Source organism: Peromyscus leucopus, chromosome 7 (assembly GCF_004664715.2).
Source record: "Peromyscus leucopus breed LL Stock chromosome 7, UCI_PerLeu_2.1, whole genome shotgun sequence".
NCBI classification, from domain to species: Eukaryota; Metazoa; Chordata; class Mammalia; order Rodentia; family Cricetidae; genus Peromyscus; species Peromyscus leucopus.
The window spans coordinates 102,173,526-102,196,479 of record NC_051069.1 but is presented as its reverse complement, the minus strand read 5'-3'; the positions used below and the strand labels follow the sequence as shown (position 1 = coordinate 102,196,479).

Below are 22,954 nucleotides of genomic sequence, written 5' to 3'. Positions count from 1 at the left end.
CTATGTGCAAATAGGATTTTAAAGCAAATTCATATGTGTTTTCTTCTAAGCCCTCTAATTCTCAACTTCAGCCATTCTGTTCTTCATTTGGAGGTTTTAGAAAAATGGGCTGTTAGTCAGATTTACCTATGGAGTGTTATTTTCCAACTGCTGAGATTTCAAAGAGCTGACTAGATTCACTGGTCTAAAAATTGTAAATCACGTAAAGAACCTGATGCCTTATTCAGCCTTTGTCCAGTGACAAAATACTAGGCAAAATGTATTGCTCTCCAACATTCTATGCACAAATACTGGGCCTAAAGAAATATATACATATCTATATATAGATATCTACTGTCCTTGTACTTGCTGTGGCCTTGACTCTTGAGTGTGAGGCAAGCGCTCTACCACTGAACTACATCATTAGCCTTCCATAGGTCTTCATCGCTGGTGGCAGTAAGTTTTGAAGAAATCAAGCTAGGTGTGATGGTGCACTCTTGAGATCTCAGCACTTGACAACTGAAGCCAGAACAATCAGGGCTCAAGGCCAGCCTGGCAATACTTCAACACCTTTTCTCAAAATAAATGAATGCTCTTTTTTTCCAGAAATCATAGAGAAAGAGAGAGACTAACAAATTTTTTTAAAAAAGGACAGTAAGTAGATAAATTAAGTCTGTTAGTACATAATAAATAAATTTTTAAAAAAAAGACAGTAAGTAGATAAATTAAGTCTATTTATTATGTATACAGTGTTCTGCCTGCATGTGTCCTTGCAGGCCAGAAGAGGGCACCAGATCTCATTACAGATGGTTGTGAGCCACCATGTGGGTGCTGGGAATTGAACTCAGGTCCTCTGGAAGAGCAGTCGGTGCTCTTAACCACTAAGCCATCTCTCCAGCCTCTACTTACTGTCTTATACACACAAAATCAGAAACTCTAAAATGTTTCATCTGCAGTCTACGGGGTGAACTGATTAGTCCCATAATTTACATATGCACTGAGATATACAAGAGTGGCAGTTGTAGAATTCTAGCTATTCCTAACTCTATACTCTGAACAAGGCAATCAGCGAATAAATAAACCACAGCAAAGTGATAAATCTGAGAAACCCGAGTGCTCACAACAGTTGCTTTATCCCCCTTCCCTTAAATGTGGTAAAAAGCTTGTATCATGGGCTAGAGAAATGGCTGGGCAACTAAGGGTGCTCACTACCAGCCTTGCGACCTGATTCTGAGCCCCAGGATCCACATGGTTAAAAAAAAGAACTGAGTTTTGAAAAGTTTTTTTCTGATCTCCATGAAAGTACAATAATGTGTGTGTGTGTGCGCGCACGTGCGTGTGCGCGCATATACTTACATAGTAAAGGTAAACAAATTTGAAAAATTATATCACTGTTTTAATGGAAAAGGGTAATTTTAAGAAGTTATAACTAATTGTTACACTAAACTAAAAATTAAATGTATTACTGAATAGTAAAATTTATACTAAAAACCTTTTCCTCTACAACTTACCTCCTCACAGGAACTGATTTTGACGTGCAGTTGCTTGTTATTAAAGGTATAAGTCTAGGGACATGGGTATGCTGAAAAAGATAATTTAAAAAAGCATGAAAACACTGTGCACATCACAGTGCCTGTGTGTGTCTTATACTCAAGGGCTTAGCTATGGAATAGCCAGGGGGGAAAAAACAACTGCAAATCAGATCTATAGAAACCTAAATTCCCCTTAATCAGAGTGAAATGATGGGTATAGTTTTCAAGAGACAGCTGTGATGTCACCAATACATAAGGAAGACATTGTTCACATGCCCAGGAAGAGCTGTTAGGTCAAAATAGGGGTGTGTATATGTACAGAAATAGTAACTGCATGTCACTGAGATCATATTACACTCACACTCTTGACGACTGTGATACAATACACTGTGAAAAGGTGATTTTTAATAGAACTTTCATTCTGGCTGAATCACAAAGCTTTTAAATTCAAGTAAGCAATAGATACTGCCCTCCAACTCCTAATTCTTAGTGCTTTTCTTTAGTGAAGTACACTAAAATGCTCATTACAGATACAGAATGTAAGCATGGATCTGTGTCACCTTTGGTCTGGCATTTTTCTCATTCCTGATTTAGTTATTAAGCACTCCATTTCTGGTATTTTATGAAATTGTAACATCATTAATTTGATCAAAATCTCTACGTACATAGCAGCCCATATTAAGAATGTGTTTGCTGCTTTTATCACTACCTGCAACATCTGTGATTACATACACAAGTGCACGCATATACCTACACAGATGAATGATGTTATGTTCCCTATTCAAATGGGTATATTTTGCAGGCTTTTGCATTATTTACATGCTCTATATTAACTCTGAATGGCTTTTATTACCAGAAAATTAATTCTGAAGTAATTTTCTTTCCTTGAGAGGTAAAAAGAATAATAATATGACTTAATTAAGTACATGGATGGGGAGGGGTTTGTGAGAAACCTACCCGAATAATAAATCTGATTGCTGCACATCCAGAAGTTGCCATGACTTTTGCACTATTGGGAACAAGATTAAAAAGTGTAGGTACAATGGCTTCAGCGCCGTGATCAAACTTGTTTCCCAAAACCGTTGAAAGGTGGCTACAAAGGAACACAAAAATTATTTTAATATCAAATACAGGAAAAAAATTATTTATTTTGAGAGAGTTTCCTATCCTAAGGCTAGCTCAAATCTGACATGTAGCCAAGGCTGACTTTGAACTTGTGCTCCTCTTGCAGCACATGCACCGTGCAGCACACGGCTGGCTTAGGAGGTGCCAGCATTCAAAGCCAGGGAGGGCTTCATCCACGCTTCTGCCAACTGAGCTGCACCCTCCCTCTGGGTACTTTTCTTCTTTTTCCTGCCCAGTAACTGGCAGTTCAAAGACAAAATCTGGTATTTTATTTATCTCTGTGACATTCAGAGATGCTATGTGATCACAGAATCAAACTATGAAAGCTAAGTAAACATTAAGTAAAATTAATACCCTGATTGTGGGTCTTTTTCAGATATTTCTATTTCGATGCCCCAATAACCTCAAGTCCAAAATATTTTACTCTTCAGTTCCAAATCTTACACCAATCAACGTTTCAAAAAACATTCCCTATTTTGATTAGTGGTACAGTTACTTTTTTGTGGGGGAGGTGAGTCACAAATATTATGATCTCTTTGGGGCAAGATTTAAGAATCCACTACTGAAAATCTAGTCTCTCCTAAATTCAGTAATCTTAAAGACATTTGTAATTTCTTTGCACATTTGTAATTCTCTCTCTCTCTCTCTGCCTCTCTCTCTGAGTATGCATGTGTGTGTGTGTGTGTGTGTGTGTGTGTGTACATGCGCACATGTGAGTGTGGAGGACAGAGGACAAGTTCAGTAGACATCCTCATGAATATCATCTATTCTCTCACTGGCTTGGGGCCACCAACTAAGCTGGACTGCCTGGCCAACGAGTCTTGGGATCTTCCTGTCTCCACCTCCACAGGGCCGAGATTACAAGTGTACACCCCAACTCCTAATGCTGTACAGCAAGACGCTTACCCACTGAGCTCTCTCCCTAGCACTAATTAGCTCAGAACACTCAGAAAGGAAGTCATTATTGACAGCTTTGACAATGTTTGTAATATTGGTCAATTTCAACATACACAGAATCTTTATTTGATGGATGTTTTATTTTTTAGCGACAAGGTGTTATGTAGCCCAGGATGATTTTTAACTGTGATCCTCCTATTTCCACCTCCCAAGCGAAAGGATTACATGTATGCTCAGCAGTTTACTCTCTTACTGAAAATGCATGGTTGGGATACAATTTGTGCCAAAAATGAAGGTTCTTGATTCAAAGAGGGACTCCAGACTTGCTAGTGTTCAGTTACAAAGTCAGTTTTTGCCTGATTCCTAGGCAAAAAGGGCCCTCAACTGCAGTGTCTTCCTCTAAGGAGTGTAAGTTCTGTTCCAGCAGGCAGGTAACATACTCGGGAATCAACTTGACTTTTTGATAAGCTTGCTGGGAGAGGTGAGACCTACAGCAGCTGGTTCAGGACCTGTGCATGGGCGTTTCGGGGGGCGCTGCCCCATGTGTTGGGCACTAACAAGGATTCTGGAAAAGTCAGATTTACAAGTTTTCCTGAAGGAGCCCTGGGAATTGGGGTTTGCCTCAGTGTTGGGAAGCAGTGGTTTTCTCTCCTCCTCAGTGAGTTGTAGCTCTCACATGAGCACATCAATTTCTACAGCTCTTTGGTTGTGTGTCTCTTTTTATTTTTTATTTTTTTACTATTCTGCATAATAATCTTGGCTACCCAAGCCTACTGAAACTTGGATCTCTGTTTTCCTAATTCAGTAGATTGCCTTGGTCTACATGGGTCCCTACGCTACTCTATGTCTCTAAGGCAGCACCAGGAGATGACCACACTGCTCTGTTCATGTCTATCTTTCAAGTGGCTTAGCTTTGCCTCCACTGTACATTGCCTGCAAAAAGCTATTTACTTACTCTGCAGTTTCCCTAGTCTGATTTCAAATATATTTTGGTTCTTTCTTTAAAAATCATATTTATTTTGTTTATTTTGTGTACATATGAGTGCCAAAGCATAGCATGTCGAGGTGAGAGGACAACACTCAGGGATCAGTGCTCTCCTACCGTTTGAATCCAGGGGATTGAATTCAGGTTGCCAGGAAATGCTCTTACCCACTGAACCATCTTACTAGCCCGTAAGTATATTTTTCAAGGTTATATTTATGAATTCCTGTTATTTGTTTTGTCAGAGATATATCATCATTTTGGTTTATTTATGTCACTTGGCAACCTTGATAACATCCTTTGATTACAAGTCCTCCATAGGGGGCTGGAGAGACGGCTCAGCATTGAGAGCACTGCCTGCTCTTCCGGAGGTCCTGAGTTCAATTCCCAGCAACCACATGGTGACTCACAGGTCATCCACAGAGTCCCCTACACAGGGTAATTATGCAACCTAGCACTTCCCCACCCTTCTTGCAATCCCATAATTTTTATATGCCCTTTGTTTCCTTAGAACAGTAACACAATAGTAACTAGAAGATGTGCTGGAGGGACCTTTGTGTTCCTTGTCTTCAAACAATACTTAAATAACCACATATGCAACAACACTATTCAGGTGAGTGCAGTGGTAAATGGGATTTCAGGAGAAGATTACATACATACAGATTTTGATAAATTAAGGTGTTATGATTCTAATTTGCTACAGTATCAGAAATTGGTACTTAATAGCCAAATTAGGACTAGGAAAACTAAGTGGAGCCAGTTCCAGATCCATTCATTTTTCCCCATACACATGGAGTTGACAAAATATCAACAAATCCCCAGCAGGCTGGCATTTTAAGGTTGGTGTAAAGATTATGGAAGATGCCTTTTATCTCGTGTTAGGGAATGGACCCATGGCCTCACACATGCTAGCTCAGTATTCTATCACTATGTCATAATCTCATCAGAAGATTTTATAAAAAGTAACATGAAGAAAGGAAGAGAGAAAAAATAATAACTGAATCCGTGTGTACAATAAAAATGATTCTGGGATCACATATCAGCTTCTTTGGGGTAATCCTGCTATTGCTTCACTTACTGAATATTGATTCAATGAGTACTACATTTATTAATAAAAAATCTGTTAGCATTCCAGGTATGCTGGTGCACACCTTTTACCTCAGGACTTGGAAAAGCAGAGGAAGGCAGATTTCTGTGAGTTTGAGACTAGCCTGCTTTATACGGTGAGTTCGCAGACTGTTGTAGAATATTATTTTAAGATGTGTTACATTTGTTTATGGTATAGAATATTTGTTTAATGATGCAAAGATGTATTGCTTTTTTTTTTTTTTCCCTGAGACATGGTTTTTCTGTGAAACAGTCCTGGCTGTCCTGGAACTCACTCTGTATACCAGGCTGGCCTTGAACTCACAGAGATCTGCCTGTCTCTGCCTCCCAAATGCTGGGATTAAAGGCGTATACCACCACCGCCTGGCTGCTTTGCATTCTTTTATGTTGCATTTTTTTTTTTTAACTCTGTAACGCTGTGTTGCTTTTCCTGTCTAAAACGCCTGATGGGTTTAATTAAGAGCTGAATGGTCAATAGCTAGGCAGGAGAAAGGATAGGCAGGGCTGGCAGGCAAAGAATAAATAGGAGGAGAAATCAAGGAAGAGAGGATCAAAGATCAAGAAAAGAAGGGGCCAGCCACCCAGCCAGACATGGAATAAGAAAAGAAAGGTATATAGAATAGAGAAAGGTAAAAAGCCCAGAGGCAAAAGACAGACAAGGTAATTTAAGTTAAGAAAAGCTGGGAAGAAACAAGCCAAGGTAAGGCCAGGCATTCGTAAATACTAAGAAGCCTCTGTGTGATTTATCTGGGAGCAGGGTGGCAGGCCCCAAAGAGTAAAGAGTAAAACAACCAAACAATACCGGACACCGAGGGACCCAGGGCTGTATACTAGGACCCTGTGCAAAGGAAAGGAAACAAAAGCCCTCAGCACAAGAGGGCTACACTTACGCAACAGTGATGCAAGCTTCTCTGACCACCTGGGATCTGAGGTCCTTAGCAGACAGCTTAAGTGCTCCATCCAACAAACGCAAATGCTGGAAAAAGCAATCATACTGTGCAGCCCCAGCAACAAGCAGTGATCTGATTTTCTTAAGCTAAAACAAAGAAATTTTTCATTATTGATATAAAAAGGTGACAGCCTATAAAAAAGGTACCCAAACTACATCATCTAAACATTTTCATTTTTCTTTAAAATGAACTATATGGACTTCATTATATTTACATAACTAAATTCAGACATTTTAATGGCACTGAATGCATCTCGTAAATAAACAACAAAACAACAAAAAGCTTTCTGAAAAAACACCATTACAAGTTTAGTTACATGTGCGAACAGATACATATATACATAAACAAGTAAATTAAAAAATTTTAATTATTCATTCTTTTTTTTAAAGTACAGTAAAATGTAATTACCATGAAATTTATCATTTTAAAAGATTTAATTTGTGGCATATAAGCACATTCACAATGTTGGACAACCAATATCATTACCTATTACTAGCCTCAAATCTCTCCCTTCTCTTCTCCCTCCCCTGCTGTGTTGGGTTTGTGTGGGTTTGCTTAAGGTTAAACAAAGGCCTCATACATGCTAAATAAACAAGACACAAACAATACATAATAAAAAATAAAGTGCGACAAAGAAAAACTAATATTAAACTGAGTAAAGTAACTATACAAAACTGTGTTCAGCTGCACTACTGACAAGCTAAGTCAAAGCTGCAAGAAAGATATTCTTTACCCATCAGAGGGACAAGAACTTACAAACTTGAGAGCATACAGTACCAGAGAGAAATGCTCACACACACACACACACACACACAAAATGTGAGTAAAATTATCAAGGACAAAAGCCTTTATTCACTGACTGAAATAAAATTGCATGTACTCTTTACCAAGAACCTACATGTAAGTATTCTAGCCTAAAGTAACAGAACTGTTAAAAGTATATGCAAAGATTCGGAACTCAGTTCAGTGGTGAAGTACTTATTAACATCATACCAATGGAAATAGAAAGCACAAGGACATTTATTATGTTGTTAAAGCTGAGCCTGGTGGTGACTCCTTTAAGCTCAGTACTCAAGGCAGAGGCAGGCCAATCTCCTTGAGTCTGAGGCCAGCTTACTCTATACAGTGAGCTGCAGGACAGCCAAGGATACTAGAGAGACCCTATCTACAAAAACAAAAACATAAACACTGGTCGGTGGTAGCGTACACCTTTAATCCCAGCACTCAGAGCTATAGGCAGGTAGATCTCTGAGTTTGAGGTCAGCTTGGTCTATAGAGCAAGTTCCAGAACAGCCAGGGCTACACACAGAGAAACCATATCTCAAAAGACCAAAGCAAAACCAATAAAACCCACAAACAAGCAAAACAACAAAAAACAAAAAACCCCAAAATCTGTAAAATCATCAAATGAGAATGATTTTTAATAAGTTACAAACATACATATATATTCAACTAAAGAATTTATGTACATATTGATCTGCATTCAGTAAATATGTGAGCAACTATGACGAGCTTAACATCTATACCAGGTATACTGAATAGGCATGATCTGTTAAATAAAACAGAGCAAGGGATTAAGCACTGTGGAGTGTATGTGTTTCTACACATGCCTGAATGAAGAGAAAATTTCAAACAATTCAGACTATTTCTGAATGACTACTTTCAAAGGAAACAAAACCAGATTCATGTTTATATCTTTTATTTTAATCTGTGCTATTTCTCTACAGATCACCCATAACAAAACTGTTATTTTTTTAATTCTAATTTATGCTTGATTAGAACTGAAAAGCAACTAAAAATCATACTTAAACATATCCAAAGCACTATTTTTTGTGTTAAGAACACATTAAACATTCAAAGATACAGACTTCTTTTTTTCAATTATTTATTTTTACTTCATGTACACTGGTGTTTTGCCTGCATATGAGGGCCATATGGGTGCTGGGAATTGAACCTGGGTCCTCTGGGAGAGTAGTTAGTGTTCTCAACCTCTGAGCCATCTCTCTAGCCCCTGATACAGAGGTCTTACCACAGAGATGGAGAACTATCTGTAATACATAATGTCATAAAGCACTATTTCTCAGGAGGCTCCATGATGAGCCAGACTGGAAGCCTTGAGAGCACGGGGCATCTTTCCTGGCTTCCTGAGGATGCCGAAGTGCTCACTGTAATCTTGTCAAATTTGACAACATCACAAGATGTGAAATACAATATAGAACAGACGTCAACACGAACATTATTTTAAGATTCATCAAATATTTCCTTCAAGGAATCTGTAAATAAACTATTCCTAACTCAGGAAGTTAGGATAATCACAATTTTTATAAATCATTCATTCACATTCATTATATTCACTACAAAGTAGAGAGTCAGATGAACAGACACCCTGCTGTGGAATTATGTCAATGCTGAAAAAATACTAGCCCACAGGAGAAGTAACTTTTTTCTCTTCTCTAGTAAGTCTTCACGACTTTAGGGTGCAATCATAAAGTTGCTGATAAGCAGCTAGGTGACCCTGAGAAGGTCAGGCCAGAGCTCTCAATTTCACATTTCCTTGTCAGTCAGCAAAGAACCCAAGGGGACAGGCTTGTGGGACAGGCACTGACATGATCAGCAAAAACAGAAAAAGCCTCAATCTAAAGCTGACAGTGCCTATTAGAAATGTTCCCCATCGGACTCTAATTTACTATCGCTATCGCCACAGCTGCATACACGTTCTCTCTGAGTTTTGAACATGAACACTGCTAAGAAGAGAGGGATAAGAAGATAAAGGATAGGGGCTGGAGAGATGGCTCAGAGGTTAAGAGCACTGGCTGTTCTTCCAGAGGTCCTGAGTTCAATTCCCAGCAACCATATGGGGGCTCACAACCATCTGTAGTGAGATCTGGTGTCCTCTTCTGGCCCGCAGTCAGAACACTGTGTCCACGATAAACAAACAAACAAACAAACAAACAAACAAAAAGAAGATGAAGGATGAGAACTCACTGCATTGGCACGCTGGTCCCAGTCATGTTTGTCATCTGACAAAATTTCCCTGATCTTATTTAACGTTTCTTCAAGTTCTCGACTGGAATAGATCTTAAAGAAAAGATTTAAAATTTAAACAACAAATTTTAAGATTTAAAATGATAACAACATTTCTTAAATAACATACAATTAAGTCTTATGGAGTAAGGTCATCTCACATTCTCGCCGTCACTTTCAGTGGAGACTTCGTTACATGCAGCAGATGCCCTGATGCTCTTCCCTCTGCCCCCTTTGCTACTTGACCCCACGTGAACAACCTCAACCATTTCTAGAATGCTTCCGATGGAGACATGCCAAACAAAAATGGAGCAATTTCTCAAAATCTGCATTAATATTACAATTACAAAATATCGTTTAAAAGACATGCTTTAATTAGTTTTGAACAACTATTTGAAAAATGGCTAGTGCCAGAATAGACTAAGCACATAACTTACATGTGTCCCTTGACAAAGGGGAAAAGAAACCTCAATTAAAACAGGTCCTTTTGGCAACATTTATAATAAATACAATATATTTGTTATACATTAAAAGCATTTATGAATAATATATAACAAATATATTTGTAATGTATATGTTTATAATATATACTAAATATACAATATTTATTATAAATGCCACATCTAATTTTAGTACAAGGTGCTATCCTGCAAGACAACGCAAAGACCTTCTCTAAACCATAAAAGAAGGGAAAAGTCAACTCAGAAATTCACTCCAGGAACTCCATAAGTTTTTTAAGCTATCTCTCACTGGGCTCCCCATGTTTCTCCTAGGCATACAAAGAACACTGGGTTAGGAATCTGTTGTACAGTTACTCCTCAGTTTCTAACTTCTCTAGCTGACTAAACAACAGTTTCCACATAAAGAACACTGGAAAATCAAGTGTCAGAGGAGAAGTTATGATTCTGATTTCAAATAGGTTTTGTTTGAGATATCTCTTGAGACCTCTAAAAGGAAATGCCAAATAAAACAATGATTGTAAATGAATGCTTTTGATGCTGCTGAGCAGAGGACTGGCATACGGTAAATTTAGGTATAATCAATATAAAGGTACTAGATAACGTCAAAAGTCATGATGTTGAAGGAAGCCATGGAGCAAGAAAATGAAGTAGAAAGATAGGACCCAGAAGTAACCCTTAATAAACTATTTCACAGTCAGTTGGCCAAATAAAGAAGGCGCCATCTGTAAAGGAAATGGATGTGAAGTGACAGACAGGAGGGGTAAAATGGGAAAACACTGTTTCACAACTGTTACAGCAAAACTGAACCAAGAAGACAACCAAACCAGCTAGTTTGGGTGCTGTGAACATGTTAAGTGATTAGAAGCTAGAAAAATGCAAGGAAGCAAAAGCAGGTGGATGTGGAAATACCAAGTATAAAATTCCAGTATGAAGGCAGGGGGTGGGGAGGCAGAAGAGGCGGCTCTCTGTGAGTTTGTGGCCAGCCTGGTCTATAGAGCGAGTTCCAGGACAACCAGGACTACACAGAGAAACCCTGAGGAGTGGGGAGTGGTGAGGATGGGGGGGGGGGATGAATCCCAGTACAGAAAAAGGAAGGTACGAACAGACCTAACCAAGAAGCTATCTGTAATTGATAGCTGCTGGGAGAGGGGGAAAAAAATCAATTTTCTTTACACACATGCACGTGCACACACACTTTAAATTATGTGTATGAATGCTTTGTCAGCACATATGTACACGCACCATATGTGTGCCTGGTGCCTGTGGAGATCAGAAGTTGTTGGATCCCCTGGAACTGGAGTTAAGGATAGTTGTGAGCTGTCAATCAGATGCTGAGAATTCAACCCAGGTCCTCTGCAAGAGCGCTCTCAACTGTGGAGCCTTCTCTCCAGCTCCCAAATCTTTCTTTACAAGACTGACGCTGGGTACATCACCTCATTCCAGAACAGCACTCATGCTTAGGAGGAATAGTTGGTCAACACAAAATGAATTCCATGCTTTTTGTGTGTATCTTTTGTGTATGTGTATGTGTATGTGCGTGCGTGCATGCGTGCGTGCGTGCGTGTGTGTGTGTGTGTGTGTGTGTGTGTGTGTGTGTGTTTTGTTTTTAATGAGAGAAAATGAACAGGAAGTTGGAAGGAATGGGGAAGGGGAAGAATATGACCAAAATACAATGCATGATAAAAGATTTGAAGTACCATTTTTTTGTTGTTGTTGTTGTTATTCTTTTTTTTTTTTTTTTTTTTTTTTTTTTTCGAGACAGGGTTTCTCTGTGTAGCTTTGTGCCTTTCCTGGATCTCACTTGGTAGCCCAGGCTGGCCTCGAACTCACAGAGATCCGCCTGCCTCTGCCTCCCGAGTGCTAGGATTAAAGACGTGTTGTTATTCTTAAAGGAAAAGAACTACCAAGTGCATACAGCTACACTGGAAAGGACGTGGACCTAAAAGAGCAGTGTCTGGAGGATGTGCCATCCATTATTTCCTACCCTACTGCTGGGGATCAAGCCCAGAGCCTCATGAACTCTAGGCAAGAACCCTGCCACTAAACTACACCTGTCGTTCAGATTCTCATTTGTGCAACTGGTTCTCTCCTTTCACCATACGGGTCCCAGGGACCAACCTCAGGTTGGCAGCCTTGGTGGGAAGGGCCCTTATCCACTAAGCCATCTTACTAGCCCACTTCTTTCAAATGGTGACCCCCAGCACTGTTTACTAGGCAACAAGAAGGCTCTAAAAAGGTCACTGATCTCTGCAAGTGTGTTAAAGTACAAAAGAGCAGGCTGTGGAGCACTGGGGCACTGGTCCTCGGTGAGGAAGAACTAGGGTCCATGGTCCTGAAACAACAGGACAGCCCTCTGATGGCGACAGAACAAGTACTTACGAAAAAGCTCGGACATAAGCAACAGCATGGATATCAGACTGTTAGCGCTTGTGCTCTGCACTAAGAGCTGTGAGCCTTTGCCTTTCTGCAGGACTTTCTTGGCTATGAGAGCAGAGAAAAATTGTTAAGTTTAGAAATATCCGTAGTTGTGTTTTTGCAAAATGGGGATTTAAAAATTAGAAATAGAAGATTTTAATGCATTATGAACAACATTACTGCAAGAACCTGCAGTGTCAAAGTCTGGGTGAGAAGCAAAGCACAAGTCAGAGAAGCTGCTTGGAGTCAGTGGGAAAGACAAATGCTGAGGATCTCTGCATCATGGAGGAGCAGCCATGGAGTCCTGTACAAGAGCATGGAAGTCATGAGCAATAGGGAGGCATTTTAGTCAATAACTGGACGAAAGCAATTTGATCAGGACACATCAAAATTCAGTGTGTGATGTATATAACTCAGGTGAATTAAGGTCAAAAACTGGTGCTTCATCCAAATGGAAAAGAGGTCACAAGTATGAAATGAAAGAGGAAATGGGGAAAATGAAGAGGAAAGTTCTAACTGGGGAGTGGGAAGGAGGTCAGTACTCGAGGGCTGAGTGACAACACTAAGACTGTTTGATAAAGCCTCAAGGAATCATATTATTTTATATTAACCTAAAATTAAATTACATGCAATGTATGTACACACACACACACACACACACACACACACACACATATCTTAAGTGACAATGCTCACCACAACAGCCATAGATTACCTAATAAAAACCCCAGTACTAGGCATGGGAAACCTCCATTCAAGTTGTTGGTCAGGGTTGTCCAAGTGACTCTGAAAACAATATAGGCTACTGCTGTTGCCCTTCATTGCCTCTCAGAGGCTGAAGGAAGATTCGGTTGCTGTAAATCCACAACACTTAGGTAGGACGTAGGACTTAGATAACTCAAACTGGATCTAATCTGAAAGCCTCCTTCCTGTGTTCTAATTTCCACAGTGCCAGAAAGTACTATACAAGCTGCCAAAGAAGGGAAGTAATTGATCCTATACAGTTGCGACGCCTATCAGAACACTGACTAGCCATGGCAAATACCTGAAGGTGCAATAGCAGTAACTCAACTCTTTGTGGTACTCAATGGTTGTCTAGTAGGATTTAAGGCCCACTCTCCAGGAACAAAAACATGCTTGCTGCTAGGAACCTAGCCAACTACTCTGGACTTGTGAAGTCCTGGAGCTCAGAAGAGAATCTACTACTGCTACTGTACTGCACAATTTCTAACTACACTCGAAAACTTACTCTTAATACCCACAGATAGGTAGAGCTCTCACTCCTCATAAAGAAGCTTCTCTTTATAGCAAACGGAGACCATTACAGAAAACACAACTGGGACTGTAGAGTTGGCTCATTAGTTAAAAGCACTTGCTGCTCTTGCAGAGGCCCACATGGTGGCTCAAAACCCTCTGCAACTCCAATCCCAGGGGATACAACGCCCTCTTCTGACCTCTGCGGGCACCAGGCATGCATGTGCTGGACAGACATACTTACGAGTAGATGAAACACTCAGATACATAAAATAATACAATAAATCTTGAGAGAGAGAGAGAGAGAGAGAGAGAGAGACAGACAGACAGACAGACAGACAGACACCACAACTGGACACAATGTAGAGATCAATGTATCCTGAGGAGGAGCCCAGCCCCAATGGATACATCTTCAATACAACTCCTGCACCTAAGGCTCAGGGAAGATTTCAGAAGAAGGGTGGAAAGACTCAAAGAGCCAGAGGACCAGGAAGTGTTGTGAAAACAGCTGCTCAAACAATGACAGCAACAAAAGCCATGCAAATGCAAGAGGTCAATATCACTCCTAGACAAAGAACTACAAGCAACTAATCACTGCAGAGAGAAGGAGAATTAACCTCTCCCAGAGCTGAGCCCCCTAACTGGGTACCCAATACAAATTGGCCAGCCTGAAATCATATACACATAATCAACAAAAACCAGACTCAGTAGGTTGTATTTATGTATTTATACATCTCTATATATGTAACAGTAATAATGAAAAAGAGGCCATTAGTTTGAGAGGGAGATGCAGGGCACTATGTATGGAAGGGGTTAGAGGGAGGCAAGTGAAGGGGAGAAATCTATTCTATTTTAATTCAAAAATGTATTAAAAATATTCATGTCTTTTTTGGGGTCCTGTTTTCCAGGTAGCCTCCCTGGTGATGTGAGTAGCAGTCCAGTCATCCTTGTTCCATATCTAGTATCCTCCTATGAGTGAGTACATACCATGTTTGTCTTTCTGAGTCTGGGTTACCTCACTCAGGATGATTTTTTCTAGATTCATTCATTTGCCTGCAAACCTCATGATGTCATTGTTTTTCTCTGCTGAGTAGTATTCCATTGTGTATATGTGCCACAATTTATTTATCCATTCTTCAGTTGAAGGGCATCTAGGTTGTTTCCAGGTTTTGGCTATTACAAACAATGAGTGGGAGTAATGAAGGGCGAGGGTCGAGGGAAAGAGCCTGTGGGAGCGGGAGATCCCAGCTGGATCAAGAACAGAGAGGGAGAACAAGGAATAGGAGACCAGGGTAAATGAAGACCACATGAGAACAGGAAGAAACAAAGTGCTAGAGAGGCCCACAGAAATCCACAAAGATGTCCCCACAATAGACTGCTGGCAATGGTTGAGAGACAGCCGGGACTGACCTACTCTGGTGATGGGATGGCCAAACACCCTAATAGTTGTGCCAGAAACCCCATCCAAGGACTGAGGAATCTGGATGCAGAGATCCACGGCTAGGCCCCGGGTGGAGCTCCGGGAGTCTAATTAGCGAGAAAGAGGAGGGTTTATATGAGTGAGAATTGTTGAAACCAAGGTTGGATAAAGCACAGCGACAAATAGCCAAACGAATGGAAACACATGAACTAATAACCAATGGCTGTGGTTCCAACTGGATCAGGCCCTCTGAATAGGTGAGATAGTCAATTGGCTTGATCTGTTTGGGAGGCATCTGGGCAGTGGGACCGGGTCCTGTGTTCATTGCATGAGTTGGCTGTTTGAAACCTAGAGCTTATGCAGGGATGCTTGGCTCAGCCTGGGAGGAGGGGACTGGACCTGTCTGGACTGAGTCTACCGGTTGATCTCAGTCCTAGAGGGGAGGCTTTGCCCTGGAGGAGGTGGAATGGGGGGTGGGCTGGGGGGAAGGGGAGGGGGGCAGGAGGGGGAGAACAAGGGAATCTGTGGCTGATATGTAGAACTGAATGATATCGTAAAATAAAATAAAAGGAATAAAAATAAAATAAAAAATGTATTAAAAATAAAGGAAGAAAGAAAGAGAGAGAGAAAGAGAAGAGAATGTAGCAGTATTTAGGGTGGTGGTAACAGCTAGCAAGTGCTTACCATGCACTTACTGGCATTGTCATATCCAATCATCACAATGTCTCTGATTAAACACTAACAATTCTTATTTTAAATGATCGCACAGCTGATCCATAGGTAAGAGTGGACTGTTGTCCAGACACGACAAGAGTAAGGGTCTAGCCAGACAGCAAGGACCTCATAGAAGTAGTGCAGAAAGATGAGGACAGCAAACACGACCAATTACTCAGCACCAATTATGTTAGAGCTTTAATGAAAGGAAAATTCTACTTTACTAATAGCATGGGCATTGAAGAGACAGACTCTCTAGGGGCAGTGATGGTGATGCAATAGGTAGTTGGGAGGCCTGTTCTCCTTCCCTAGGCTGGGCAGCCCATGGCTTCAGTGATACCGTAACAATCCCACTCTGGCAGAACATACTGAACAATGAACAATGATCAAGCCCAGCCTAGTTTCACAATTGTGCCTAGAACACTAACCATTCCTTTATATGAAAGGCCTACAAAGTACAAAGGAAGAGAAAAGCATCTTATAAAAATAAATTTCAAATACTCTCAAATCAGAAACATTTTTAAAGCTTTCCCATAATTTCTTAAGACTTTAAATAGCTTAAGGACAGCTTTTCCTTTGAGAGAGCTGAAGATCTCACACAGTGTAAAAAAAGTATGCAAATAAAGCACCTGGACCTTTTCAAGACGACACTCAGGAGGGACATCCATGGTTCAAAGAAGCACTCTGAGTGACAGGAAGTGCAGGCAGAATGTGAAGAAACTGGTCCTGTCACTTTTCTTTCTCTGACTCTCCCTCCCACACCCCCGCCCCCTCTGTAAGGACACTAGAAGAAGGAGATATAAAAGATCTTTTTATAGGGGAGAAGCATTTTCCAACAGTGGAGGACTCTTGAAAATGAGTTACCCAATCATACCTCTCTCAGGAGTGGATTATTATATCCTTTACAGCAAAATCTAGTGAGACAAGAGGACTGTAGCTATACAATTCCATACAAACCACACCCTAAAGTTGGAGGCAGAAGGATCAGGAATTAAAGACCAGACTGGACTACACACACACACACACACACACACACACACACACACACACATACACACACAACAACAACAAAAACAAAACAAACAAACAAACAAAAACACCTTACAAATAAATAACATCAAAAACCTGGAAACAAACTGAATGTCATCAACAGAAAAGACACACTACTCATACGATAAATATCTGAAGGAACAGAATTACAAACTTGGAGCTGTGAAAAAATATACCAAACAATACTGAGGTACACGGTAATGTAATCTGTGGAAATGTTATATACACTGTAGTGTTTACTTCATTATTAGATATAAAATGACTGCCTTACTTGTAGATATGTCCACTTTGACTCCTTTAGTAACTCCCAGGGAAAGGATTTTCAGATTTCTATTTGTCAGCCTCAAACACTCTCTGGGGTCAAAACTAATTATTTCAAAAAATATTAACTTTATGTCTGACACTGCAATGTAATATGACTAAGTCATGGGTTTAATTTTATTTAAGCTTTACTGAAAAACTAATTTGAAAATCTAATTATGACAATAATTAGTGGTTTGATAATGTCTAATAAATACATCATCCATACATTCATTTACGGGAAAACTTTTTTAGGCATTTAAAACTTCCTCCTCCTCTTCTTTTTTTTTTTGGTTTTTCGAGATGGGGTTTCTCTGTGTAGCTTTTCGCCTTTCCTGGAGACCAGGCTGACCTCGAACTCACAGAGATCCGCCTGCCTCTGCCTCCTGAGTGCTGGGATTAAAGGCGTGCGCCACCACCGCCCGGCATGAAACTTCCTCTTCTTGTTGTGTGGGATATGCATATGTGGGCATGTGGGGAGGTCAGGAGACAACCCTGGAGCTGCTTTTCTCCCTCCACTTCTATGTGGGATTCAGAGTCAAACTCAGCTTGTCAGGCTTGCACTGAGAAGTGCTTGACCCTAAGCCTTTTAGCTTACCCCCAAATAACAATTTTTAAAAGGACAAAAGACAGAACAGAAGGAGGCAGAGAGTCTCCTGGGGACACTGAGGGCCTTACCTGAACAGAAGGGACATCTGTAAAAGCTTTTATAAAGTCATCCTCATCAACCGCTCCAGCCCCGCCTTCTTTAGAAGCACCTGTTGAGTAAGAAGAAACTCATTTTCTAAGGGATAGTTTTAGGTATCTTGCCAATAAGGACAATGTGAAATATCCCTTTGATATGAACAATAACATGGTTCTGTAGGATATGCCAATGCATACGAAATGTTTCAAAATGGGGCAACTTTCAGAAAAGTCAAGGCACACGGTATAGCTGATTATTTCCTGATATGACAGTAGAAAGTCCCAACCCCACAGCCATTCGATGCATTGGCAAGGACACAAATACAAGGGAAAGGCTAAACATTTAAAAACTGAACAGTAGGTCAGCTGTGGTGGTCAAGGGTGTAATCCTTGCACTTGGAAGGCTGAGCAGGAGAATTGAAGCAAGCTCAATGCCAGCCTGAACTTCAAAGTAAAAAAACTTGTCTTAAAAACCCCAAATCAGAGCCGGGCGGTGGTGGTGCACGCCTTTAATCCCAGCACTTGGGAGGCAGAGCCAGGCGGATCTCTGTGAATTCGAGGCCAGCCTGGTCTACAAAGTGAGTTCCAGGAAAGGCGCAAAGCTACACAGAGAAATCCTGGAAAGGCGCAAAGCTACACACACACACACACATACACACACACACACACACACACACACACACACACACACAACACCCAAACCAAACCAAACCAAACCAAACCAAAAAAACCCCAATCATCAATTAGCAACTTTAAATGACAGTAAATTTCAATAAATTATGACCTATAACTGACACAGAAATCTATATAAGATGCTATGTTTAGGAACACATGGGAAAGAAATGAGGATTTTAACATTAAACTTTGTTTTACAAACTTTCATTTATTGTACACAGAAAATCAATATGGTTAACTAGTAAGTAGTAACTATTTGAAAGCTAACTGTTAAGCTACTCTCTCTTAACTCCATCTCTATTCCCTGCGATGTTGATCCTAAACTCCACTAACCCAGGGTCTTTCTGTGGTTTTAATGGTTTCCTGTTAAGCTCTGTCAATAGGTGATGCTAGTGAAAAGAATGAAAGCTGCAGGAATTGGGGGCTCTTTTGAGGTGGGAGGAGGTTGAGAATTTGTTTACAGAAGCATAAGCTACAACACTGAAGAAAATGTCTCTCCCTCCCACAACCATTAACTGTGTAAAATCCTTACGAAAGTGGTATGTCACGAACCCTCCCTCCCTCTCTATGACAGTGTCGAGAAACCCAATCTGTGCATGCAATCAAAGCGGTTGTAAACTGCATACAACCACCATGTGATGCCAAGAATGTACACTCAAGTCCGTAATATCTCTCCTCTCCTGTTTCTTCCAGCATACTTTCATTCTTTCCTCCCCTTCTTCCACAGTGTTCTATAAATATGGGAAGGGGAGACATAGTGTCCCATTTGTGGCTGGGTACTCAGAATCTTAGTACTTTGACCAGGACCAGTTTGAGTTTCTGAAATCTCCACTGACCACTGAAGCCTCCTACTCATGACAAGCAGGTAGGCTTAAGGTGACTGCAACCTACACACTGGTACCCACAGCTCTGGGGAGAGTAGCTGCTTCATGTAACTATGATCTCCAGACTTAAGCACTCTCTTTTCATAGCCTTTTTTGTTTTTAAATATATTTATTGTATGTGTGTGGGTGTTTTGTCTGCGTGTATGCCTATGCATGTGTGTGCCTATTAAAGGGCGTCAGATCCCATCCCCAGAACTGGAGTTTATGGAAGCTGTGAGTCACTCAACGTGGGTGCTAGGAATCAAATTCAGGTCCTCTGCAATGGCAATATGCATTCTTTTTTTTTTTTTTTTTAAAGATTTAGTTATTTATTATTTATACAGTGTTCTGTTTGTATGTATGTCTGCACACCAGAAGAAGGCACCAGATCTCATTATAGATGGTTGTGAGCCACCAAGTGGTTGCTGGGAATTGAACTCGGGACTTCTAGAAGAGCAGCGAGTGCTCTTAACCTCTGAGCCATCTCTCCAGCACCCCCGCCCCTTTTGGGGGGTTTTCAAGACAGGGTTTCTCTGTAGCTTTGCGTCTTTCCTGGAACTCACTCTGTAGCCCAGGCTGGCCTTGAACTCACAGATATCTGCTTGCCTCTGCCTCCTGAGTGCTGGGATTAAAGGTGTGCACTACCACCCTCCCGGTTGCAATATGCATTCTTAACCACTGAGCCATCTCTACAGTACTATTTTCATATTTTTTTAAGATTTATTTTTCTTTTATGTGCATTGGTGTTTTGCCTGCATGTATGTCTGTGAAGGTGCAAGATCCCCTGGAGCTGTAGTTACAGACATTTATGAACTGCCATGTGGGTGCTGGGGATTGTGGAAGAGCAGCCAGTGTTCTTAACTGCTGAGCCATCTCTCGGCTCTATTTTCATATTCTTAATTCATCCTAAGAATGTCTAGTCTGAAAATTCAAAATCTAAAGTGTTGCAAGACTTGAAACATTTTGAGCATTGTGATGACTAATCTTCACAGTCAGTTTAACTGTATTTAGAATCCAGTCAGGAACCTCTGGGTATGTCTACAAGAGTGTTTCCAGACAGGTTTAAAGAAGAGGTGCTGCAAGCCCAGGAAAATGTAATGGACTCCAGCTACTACCACAGAAGCTACCACTTTTCTGAAGGTCAAGCCATGGCTTAAGAAGTCTTGGTGACATTTTAGCTTTTATATATATATATATATATATATATATTAGCTGGTTCCTACAATGATTTTTTTGTATGCCATGTGTGCTTCCAAGAACTACTAACAGTGTATTTATCTAAAATATCTATCAAGCATCCGAGGACAAATGACCTCTGAACTAAAGTAACACACTTATGGAAACAATGCCTGTCTCCGAGGCGTTGTTTCTTGTGCAACTGAAGCTGAGACCCTCCTTTCTTATACAGCCTTACTAACAGATTGCTATTGCTTGGGTTTATAACTGGATTCCTGAGAGACACTGGGAGAACTAAGAGGTAAAAGGAGACTTAAGAGGAGGATTTGAGGAAAGAGAACTTGAGGACAAGATGGAAGATGAGGAAGAGCCAGATGAGGAAGTACTAGATAGGTAAGAACCTAGATGAGGCAGAATGAAGAAGAGAGAATTAAGATAGAACTTAAGAGGCGACAATAGATAAAGGCAGAGAGAAATCAGGCAAGAAAGGAGCTTGGCACAAGATCAGAACTGAGGCTGTGTAGATAGAATTTTATCCCAGAGGAATAGAGTAGACAGACAAAGAGGTGGGTGTACTTAGATTCTTTTCCTGAAAATAATTCTTGCTGTTCATAGCTTCTCTTCTGGCACCCTAGGAAGAATATTATTAAGGGTAGTCCTTAATAATATTCAAGAAAGAGGGAATCAACTTTCTTTTCTTTTTCTGTGTTTATTTTTAAGACAGGGTTTCTCTGTGTAAAGGCTGTCCTCAAACTGACAGAGATTGGCCTGCCCCTGCTGGGATTAAAGGCATGTGCACCACGCCCCACTGAAACCCAACTTTCAATATGGATGACACTATTTCATGGGCTGAGATCTGAGACTGAATAAAAGGGAGAAAGGCTGGCTTAGCACAGCACCCTTCGCTCCTGTTTCCTTACTGCTGACAGTGTAAGTAGCTGCCGTACTGTCCAGGACGCATCCCTCCAATTCTAAGACCACCACTTAGTGCTCTCTCTTGTCAGATACTTGGTCAGAGCAAATAGAAAAACAACCAATGCAAGCAGCACTGTGATGTCAGAGTGAAGAGTTTCACACCATCCAATGCTGCTTCGGAAATTAGCTTGTTTGAGATACATGAAACTATCTCTAGATTAGGGTATACGCAGATGAAGTTTATATTTAGACTTTAGTCCTACTCCCAAAATATCTCATTATGTACTTTTTATATATATGCCAGCATTTCAAAATTTAAAAATATTTTACAAGTACATAAAAAATGACTGGTTCCAAGCATTTTAGATAAAGAATACTTAATTTGTCCTAAATGTTCTATAAAAATACCATGACTTGAGTCTTAAGAAATGATCCAGAGGGGCTGGAGAGATGGCTCAGAGGTTAAGAGCACTGACTGCTCTTCCAGAGGTCCTGAGTTCAATTGTCAGCAACCACATGGTGGCTCACAACCATCTGTAATGAGATCTGGTGCCCTCTTCTGGCCTGCAGACATACATGCTGTATACATAATAAATAAATAAATCTTTAAAAAAAAAATGATCCAGAGGTTAAGAGCATTGGGCTCTTCAAGAGGATCTGGGTTTGATTCCCAGCACCTACATGACAGCTCACAACCATCTGTAACTCCAGTTCCAGAGGATCCAACGTGCTCTTCTGGACTCTGTAGGCACCAGGTATACAAGCAGTACACAGACATACATGAAGGTAAAACACCCATACTCATAAAATAAGAAATAATAAACAAATTAGAAAATTAAAAGTCACGTGGGCCACCTCCTAACAAAGCCAGGGTAAACACTGACAGTTCTGATTTATTCTTTATTTATTTTTTATTTCTGAAGGAATGCAGCATCCTCTTTTTTTTAAAGATTTATTTATTTATTTTATATATGAGTGCTCTACTTGCATGTACACCTTTGTGCCAGAAGAGGGCATCTGATCCCACTAGAGATGGTTGTGAGCCCTGATCCCACTAGAGATGGTTGTGAGCCACCATGTGGGTGCTGGGAATTGAACTCAGAACCTCTGGAAGAGCAGCCAGTGCTCTTAACCGCTGAGCCATTTCTCCAGCCCAACAGTTCTGATTTCTAAATCTAACTCAAATATTTAATTATTTGTTTAGTGTTAATAATTCAAACCTTACAACACACAAATGTATATCATAAGAGACAATTAACTTTGAAACCTTTCCAATTAAATAGTTTAAAGTTTGGAGCTAGATCCTATCAAAGGCAATCTACAGATTCAATGCAATCCCCATCAAAATCCCAACATAATTCTTCACAGAAATTGAAAGGGCAATTTTCAGTTTCTTATGGAAACACACACACACACACACATAGCTAAAAC

At 40.4% G+C, this 22,954-nt stretch overlaps 1 protein-coding gene across 38 annotated transcripts in view; it reads right to left on the bottom strand.

Moving 5' to 3' along the window:
• Clasp2 (cytoplasmic linker associated protein 2) overlaps positions 1–22,954 on the bottom strand; it is a 193,826-nt gene that overhangs the window by 81,844 nt on the left and 89,028 nt on the right. For 35 of the 38 annotated variants that reach the window (XM_028892946.1, XM_028892952.1, XM_028892947.1 and 32 more), the window contains 5 exons: positions 17,889–17,968; positions 9,558–9,650; positions 6,513–6,658; positions 2,469–2,604; positions 1,491–1,561 (listed from right to left, as the gene is read on the bottom strand). In XM_028892946.1, the coding sequence (XP_028748779.1) occupies positions 1,491–1,561; positions 2,469–2,604; positions 6,513–6,658; positions 9,558–9,650; positions 17,889–17,968 (526 nt within the window). The remainder of the gene's footprint in view (positions 1–1,490; positions 1,562–2,468; positions 2,605–6,512; positions 6,659–9,557; positions 9,651–17,888; positions 17,969–22,954) is intronic. The other 3 variants (XM_028892969.1, XM_028892965.2, XM_028892968.2) reach the window with 1 other exon arrangement.